Source organism: Dreissena polymorpha, chromosome 15, assembly GCF_020536995.1.
Source record: "Dreissena polymorpha isolate Duluth1 chromosome 15, UMN_Dpol_1.0, whole genome shotgun sequence".
Lineage (NCBI taxonomy): Eukaryota > Metazoa > Mollusca > Bivalvia > Myida > Dreissenidae > Dreissena > Dreissena polymorpha.
The window spans coordinates 17100890-17109677 of record NC_068369.1 but is presented as its reverse complement, the minus strand read 5'-3'; the positions used below and the strand labels follow the sequence as shown (position 1 = coordinate 17109677).

At 34.4% G+C, this 8788-nt stretch overlaps 1 protein-coding gene across 1 annotated transcript; it reads right to left on the bottom strand.

Annotated features, from left to right (window-relative positions):
• Positions 1-505: 505 nt before the first annotated feature.
• Positions 506-8286, bottom strand: LOC127860480 (sex peptide receptor-like). The gene is made up of 2 exons (XM_052398569.1): positions 7938-8286; positions 506-4452 (listed from the first exon to the last, which is right to left on the bottom strand). Exon 2 carries the CDS (start codon positions 4380-4382, stop codon positions 3195-3197), a length of 1188 nt encoding a protein of 395 aa, XP_052254529.1. The 5' UTR covers positions 4383-4452; positions 7938-8286; the 3' UTR covers positions 506-3194.
• Positions 8287-8788: the final 502 nt, after the last annotated feature.

Sequence of the window (8788 nt, the reverse complement as noted above, 5' to 3'; positions counted from 1 at the left end):
AAATAAGTGTGTGTTGTTCAATGCTAGTATAATTGTTTCAAAAATCAGGACTTCATAAAATTGATACCCTCTTATCAAATTGAGCTCCGAACATGGACTGATAAAAACGCCTGCGGACCTGATTTTATTAAAATGGCAGGAACTGTAATTGAGTTTGAATGTCTCTTTTTGTTACACACCGTGTCGCGGAAATACTTCCCGCGGTGCTAACACGTGCTCTTTTTACATTTCATTATGTGCACACTTTAACACTTATATATTTAAACGCATCTTGGTTTTGAACGTGATTCTGATTAGAGTCATTGGATGTTGGTGCTGAAGAGCGGGCATAAACATAAGTTATTCAACAACAATCAATCGATATTTTGCAGTAGTTTAAAACAAGTTAAGAAATTAATATGATTGTATTCACTGATATGGTAGGCGTCACATCCTTAACAGTAGTGTAAGAACTAAATAAACAAAGTCACGTGATGATGTCGCGAACTTTAATGAAAGCACCGAGTCAGATAAAGGTCTAAGGAATACAGATAAACCATAGACCAAAACAAAGAATAAACTTTACACATATTTAACAAGAGATGTGATAATAAACTATAATACAAAAACAGCATCTTGTAACTATTACTGGCATTCGCTGACTTAACACGCAAGTATGATACATGTACAAACATGATATTGTCCAAATGACATAGTAACCAATGAAATGCATATCTTTAAACGACATCGTTTATATTTAACAATAAATCACGGAATTTGACAACAACACAAATGAGTTTTTATGTTGGGTTAAACATGAACCATTGAGTACATGTTGTCAATAGTAATACATGTTCAATGTTAAACTGTATGTTAAGTTTTAAACAATTCTCGCGCATAAATAAGCTGGTGTAATTCTATTTAGCCAGTTTTATTTTGAGATCTATCTATATGCACAAAATAGTTAGAGACGATACTTAAAGTGTGTCCATTGATAAGCAGTTTTTTATCTTTCAGAGTAGGTAATTACGTGACGATCAAGATGGCGACGTCCGTGCTGAAACATTTTTTTCCGTTGTATACCTATTATTTCCCTTTATTACTTTTGTTTGATTGTGAAATGCCACTCACATTCCAGCTCTATCAATACGAAAATTATATTTGTCTATATGTTATATATTATTATAATATTTTAATATTTGCTTAATATCTCGACTTTACTCGCTACGAATTTTCTAAGCGGTAGCTATAATTTTGAGATCCCGCTTAGATTTTTGTAGCGAGACAAGTCGAGATGTAAAGCGAATAACAATACGAAATAACGCCAAACACTATCTTGCTAATATGGCTGGGAAGTGATCGATTTTGTTTTACTAATAACATTAATAAAGAGCATACAACGGCGAAAATAACCTGTCTCCGGGTGGACGTCGCCAGCTTGATGTCACGTTATGTTCTCCTCTGACTTTGCAAAAAAGCGATAAATAAACAAATAATGTATGCATCAATGAAACGAGTAACTCTGATACAAACACGATAATTAATCGATAAAAATAAATGTATATATGCTTATATTAAATACATTTAAAATTGTTGAAAACCACAAAGCAAATCGGGTATTACATGTATTTACAAAGCAACAATCGTTTTATACATGTGTATACATACGTATGAGCTCCTAAAGCACACAGTTGATTGATAACAAAATAACACTAAAGCATCGTTCATCGATCACACAGACACCACCCACCCACACACAAACACCATGTGAACAACATAACGTCATTCATAATATATTTTGATTTAGGATGCGCAATTATGCCGGCTAAGCGTACGTTATATATTAACGATATAATTTTAGTTCGGTTTAATCCGATTTTCGTCTTGTGTAATGCCACCATCGCAACGTTTATAAATCGCCATGTATACCCACATCAAAACATACACACCATCTTGCGAGGAAAAAAAGCAAAAGTGATTAATATAAAAGGTACATATATGTAAGGCTATACCGTGAACTTTATTCCGTGTTAATGAGTCAATTGTTCGTCGAATATTCACTTGACCTTTTCATTTGCCCTCGCTATCGCTTTCTGTATTCTGTATCAATGCGGTAAGATTCAACGCGTTAAGTCCGTACGATATGAAGCCATTTTCATCTTTTCGACAACAATGACCGCTATTCATTTGGGAAAAGCTTTTGTTCCGTGTGTTTAGTTGGATCCCTTCGCCGTTGTAAACAGTATTCCAGTAGAATCAATGAGGTCAATTAAACATCTCACTCTTCACCAGGAATAGCAAGCTCTATCCAGAGTTGTCGTTCCATGCTCTAACATACAATCTTTGCCATCAAAAGAAAATCCTACCAGTTTCGGTAGGATTATTTTTTTCTTTAAGAATTGAATTATGAAAATGTGTCTATTTTTTTAATTGTGTGTACGTTTAGATTCATTATACAAAAAATACATAAATTAAAAAAATAGAAACGGTAAAATAATTGTACCACGTGGCTAGACATCACGTGGTTGGTTACGAAGCAGGATTTGATCCAGCAATGCTGGTTTAAGTTGAATCTCTGCCCGGAGGTTGCCGGTATATGCGGTTTTTCCCGAGCTCACAACTCAGAACAATCGTTGAGAAGATTTCCTTTATAATACCTACACAAGATATGAGACCGGGCCGGGGATCAAAACCACACACATCGGCTATGTAGTCCTCTGGTTTTGAGTGGAAACAGCAAACACCGATTTCGTAATTTTGCGTATATCAAATTATGTTTAGAATTTGTTCAGCTAACGCTTAAATCAGACAAACGTTCATCTATAAGGGCAAGACGACAACAAACGAGAAGTAGTGATTACCTGCAAATAGTTACAATTTCAAAGAAAATGCACAAATTTAATTTTAACATTGGATTTAAAGGCGGGCCTGTTTTCCAACACATCGGATTTTAGCCACATAAATAATCAAAATCAATGAATATTTCGTAAAATATTTCGTAAAATAAAATTAACCCATAAAAAACGTATTCTTTATAGTAATAGCCAACTGTTCAATGGTAGTTGTGTTCTGGTTACATAGATTTAACTAGATACATAATGTTTTTTTTGGGGTTCACGTTTCAACCTAGTTATAAAGAATCATCGACATGTTATTAACGCATGTCCACGTTCTTTGATAGTGTCAATTTGTCCAACCGTCTTAACATAATACCATTATAAAGCAGTTTCCGGTCCTGTGAATACGGTTTTTCCATTTTCAGTTGGAAGGGTCATGTACTGCGAACATTCCTCCTTTAATGGCATAGACCGGCCATTGAACAGTCGTTTGAATGTCTCGCGAAATTGTCTGCTCATTCCACAGTAGATGAAGAAATTCAGCGGATAACTCAACAGTATGAAAAAGTTCGACATTGAAGTCATTATCAGGTACACATCCATCGAGAAAAGGTTTAGATTAAACGTGTTATCGGTCACGTATAGTGTCATAATAATACCGAGCGGAAATTCAACAAGTAGGAATAGGCCTACAACAGCCACCAGCATCAATGTTGTACAGTTGCTTTCCTTTAACTTCTTAGATTCACTCTTCTTATTTTGTTTAAGTAGCTGCATTCGTCGGATGGACGCTTTCCGCATAGCAGAAATCAGCAAGCCATTAAGCACTACTAACGACGTACAAGGGACAAGATGAATGAAGATTATGCGGAACCAAAAATATATGTTTTGGTACATTACTTGATTGTTCGCTGCCCACGGTCTGCTTTTTATATCACACCCATCTATCGTCTTATTGACATCAATTCTAGAGGGGACTTCCCGAGGGACTACTTCGAAGTCCAAAAAGCGAGCAATCTGCGACAAAATGGCGACAATATATACAATGACCGTTGCACGAATCACATTTGGTATTGTACACCATGTCCTTGCTTGCAACGAATGGCAAATGTATATATACCGTTGAACAGCCAGACCTACTGTCAGCCATATAGACGCGGTATGGAAAATGGTCGGTATGTTTTCATATAAAATCTTGTACGGAAGGCACCATTCAACTGGTAAGTATTCTTCGTAATGTCCCATCGAAAAAAAGTAAATAAAAACAGGCAACGGTATAACTCCCGTCATCATGTCGCTAAAAGCCATACCTGCCAAAAGGACATTGGTGGGCGAACGCATGTGACGTTTTAAAAGCACGGCGATTACTAATGTGTTTGTGACCACCGTCAATAAAATAAGAACAGGGGCAATATACCCATTGATCGGTCCACTGTATTTCAATGGGAATAGAGCTTCAAAATGAAGTCCAGGCATAAAAGAGTCGTTTCTATCCGAGGCGTCTATGAATGTGGTCGCGTTGGCAGTGATTGAACTGTTGTATTCAAACTTCTGGTCGGTGTCCATGTTGATTACCTATTGAATATTGTCTGCCGCCAAATAGATGCAATCGGTAGCCTTATTTATTTACGATAACCTGAAAATATACGTAAATCAAAGTACATAATTATTTTGTCTTAGTAATAATAATTAGGTATAAACATGTAAGAGGACTTAAATTCAAAATTAGCAACTGTATGATCAGTCATTTATTAAATTACATCGATAAGATTTTTCATATCGATTTCTAGTAAGACTAATTTATATCCGATAGCAAGTGCATGCATAAAAACATGTTATAAAAATGTCGAAGCAGTTTTCTATTGGCATATATTTAACGCGTCCATGATTGTGTGAAAACAGTATGCATCTTAACAGATGGCTAAAGCAATATGTATGTAATGGATTAGCTATGAAATTTATTACATGACTAAAATCCATTAACTGTGCGAAATAAGGATTAATTGACGTGCCATAAAGGCGGACATTTTAGTATACTCGTTCAGATAGCTAGTCTTCGCAGAAAGGGACAAGCACCAACAAACATCAAAAATAGTGAATGTGAATTATTATGAGTTCAAAGTATACTAGTCATCCGTATTCTCGCGGTACTTAACGTTAAAAAAAAATGCAAGAAATACTTTATTTATGAATTATGGACTCCTTTGCGAAGATAAACAACTTTTCCGCTGATATCCATCTGAATAGTATTTATATAATATTTTTGTATTTCGTGCCATGCAGTTAATACACCATGCTGTTCACTGATGCGTACACGACGCCATATTCATATTCTCGCGGTAAGTAGGTCAACAGTCTTTAGGTAACTAAATCACAGTTAAAACATGATAATCGCCCCCTTGGTGCACATTAATTATCAAAGATTATTTTTTATTTAAAATGGACATAAGCTGTTTAACAATCGTTTGAACTGCACAACAGTCATAATGCTACTCTTCTATGCATGCACCTAAAGGGGCTTCCTCTTCTGAGCATTTTAACATGTGTACAGTGTGCCATATGCACCCAATGTTTATAAACATCACATTGTCCCAGTGTAATCAATTTCACATCAGGAAAGTCTATTAGTTGAGGTGGAAAACTTGGTCTACATGCCTAAGTCATCATAGGTAATTGATCGTCGCATCTTTAAGACCCAGACCTCATGATCATTCAGGTTCATCCTACAGTATAAAATTAAGTGGGTTAAGGCCTAATTTTTAAAATATGTTGTGTAACCTAAGTCATATGGGCGGAGCTTGTAAAATTTGCATATTAATGAGATCGGGAAAATGCGAGCTGACGATGTGCAACAAGTTGTAAAAAGCTGAAATACTAAAAAATTGAATATGAAAATTGTTTAATTTGGTGGAAAAACGTATTTCTCACGAATTACAAGCACAACTTACCAAAATATTGCTCATTATCACTGAAAATTCTGTTTTCTGACGGCAAAAGAAATGGGGTCAGCAAATTTGACAGGTAAACAATACTAAGGGGGCGCAATGGAAAAACCGCGGAAATAGGGATACCGTGAGAATACGGATGTCGACTATAAGAGAAATAAAACATGTAACATTAGTGCTAATTTTGTCATGTATTCTTCAAATGCTTCATTCCGGTCTTTAAGTAACGATAAACCACACGTAAATGAATTCATCACTGCTATTCGATATACATTTTTGATAAATCATAATATTACTTTTTTCATTCTGATGTATTCGCTGGTTTTAATCTAAATATTAATATACGTATCGTGACAGTGAATACTCTTTATACTAAAGCAATAGCAGTGGTGACCAAAATAATTCGCATCCGATCATATTTGCGATAGTATCTACATATACCTGGTATGATTCACAATGGATGTGCGTAACAAATTTAAGCACTTCGCTTTTGAGAATGTGGTATTCGAAGGAAGACAACGCATACAGTAAAATTCAATCGTGGTAACTATTTCTTTTTTTCTCTCTATGCTTTTACCGCACAACTGTGATGCCACGTTAGAAACACATTTGGCTACATCATGTTTAAAGGAATTGCAGGCCATGAATTAATGAAAATTCCGAGATTGTTATTAACGTAAAAGCAAAAATGATCGCTTAGGAAACTCCGTCATTAGAGTATGTATATGGTCCAACATTAATTTAACATACCATATGGTTCGCATGCTTTTGTCTTAATCTATAGAAATCCTTTCTAAGCATTATTATATCGCGAAATGCACCACAGATCGACACAATCATTGGTTTCAAATAGGGAAAATATTAAGATCTAAGCGTAATTTGCCGCAAGTAAGGAATTCCATTAACAAGCGGGTCACGATGAAAATAATCGCTCCGGGATAATATCACCGCCTTTCTGTCGATAATAATCTTTGCAATACGTGAGTTCGCTTACACAAGTGCGGAGAAATATTTCATATGCTGAAGTTTTGTGAAATACTGTTTAGTAAGATTTTTTTACGGTAGTGAACTATCTGTTAGTCTTGTACTTAGTTTTGAAATCGTGTTTCAAAGTTCGCTATATGTGACATTATCTTAATTAAACATGCCGACTGATATAGAAAAACAAACGCTATATTGAGGAATTAAAACAGCAAAGAACGCTCAAATCCCTTTTGGTTCATTTAAGCATGATTCGCAAAGGACTTAATGAATTCATTGTTTTTCTCAGTTAGTCGTTGTTTCACAGTGATATATTTTCAATATTTCAAACACGTGCAACTCAATATTTGAATAGTAGTGTGGGAGAATAAAACGTAGCTCTGATTTTTCAAACACAAATTTCCACTGAGATTTTAAAATAAAACTATAATTTAATTCATAAGCTAGTATATAGACTAATCAAACTGCATCATAGTAATTATTGATTCATTTAACAATTTTCGTAAGCTATCGTATTTACATACATAATTATGAGTTCAATGTTTGATTTATGAAATACTTTTATATATAAATATCATGGCCTTTGTGTAACCTTTAGAAAATCCACACAAGTGGCAAAGTTTTAACATTGAGAGTATCGCGAAACGGACTAATGTGCAGATTAACTTTCAAAATGAATATATGAACAGCGAACGTTGAGAAACGATGCATGTGCATAACTGTAACTTAAATACGTCCATTTAATTCGATCGGATATTCGTTGAACAATTCTTTTATAGTTTTGTTATGGAAATAGTCAACATAAAAAAATCGAAATAGTATTTTCCGTGTAATTTTGTTTAAATAGTTCCAAAAGGTGTCAATAATTGACATATCGTATAAAGTATAATAAATTATAACGCATTTTATAATTGTTTTCGAAGAAAGCTGCATAGCATAGGCAAACTTATTGAATTGTCTAATAAAATTGAGTTATTACACGGAGCGTATATCATCTAGAGTCCGTGGTTTATACGACTATATCGGGGTGACACATACAAAATAATTTCATTAAACTTGCCATTTATACATAATTTAATTTCTCTGTTTAAGTATTATACATATATAAAGTAATTTTCTACGACATAATATCCTTTACAGCAAACAGCCAAATATGGTCTTACGTACATTTGCTTACGTATGATGAAAAGATTACCTTTTGAAACTGACTTCCAACGCAGTGTCCAGCGAATAAATGCCATAACTCAGTGTCAAATACGAATGTAAACAAAGTTGTATTTATTAATATAATATTTGAATTGAAACTTCGAAGCAGTGCAAGAGATATGATGCAAGTTTTCTATCTAAGCAAAGTATTGATAAAAATTCACCAAATAAACACAATTGATTGTTATTGACGCTATCATAAAAACTTCGAGTAAGGATCACAGGTTTACTCGATTCTTGAATTTCGAATGTGCGATTATTTTGTGTAAGTACGCGGTTTTAGCTGTAAAGTCCCGTCAAAGCCACTAATTCCAGTTTTCAGTTAAGCACTTGTTTATTCCTAGACGCTCGCCGCAGTAATGCCTAACATAACCAGCGCCTGGTTCAGTATTGGAAGAACGATTTCCATTGGCGGGGAGACTGTCACAATCCAGAGCCGATTTTATCATATAGCAGAATAAGTCTTCAGTTGTTAATTTAGGTAACATCAAAAAGTATGCCTATAATTACATGAATTTTCATTTGAAAACCGCATATTCTAAATATATAATATATTCATACCGAAATTAACTTAAAAATATACTTATTCAGAAAACGAAAACTTATTTTCCAGCTTATTAATGGTTGGTCTTCAAATATGTTTATATCGACACTGGCGATGCGTAATGTTGTATTATTACGACTGACTAGTAGCACAAAAGCGCACGTTGATAACACTCTTAAACAAATTATATTGCAAACTCAATTTAAAACATAAACATTCTCTTTAACAAATAATACAAGTCAATAACCTTAAATAATGTAATTAAGCTTTGAAAGGCTCAGAATTAACACCCAAGC

What these genes read in the sequence shown, in the direction of transcription:
- LOC127860480 (XM_052398569.1), bottom strand. Translation starts at nt 4,382, where the DNA reads ATGGACACCGACCAGAAGTTTGAATACAACAGTTCAATCACTGCCAAC.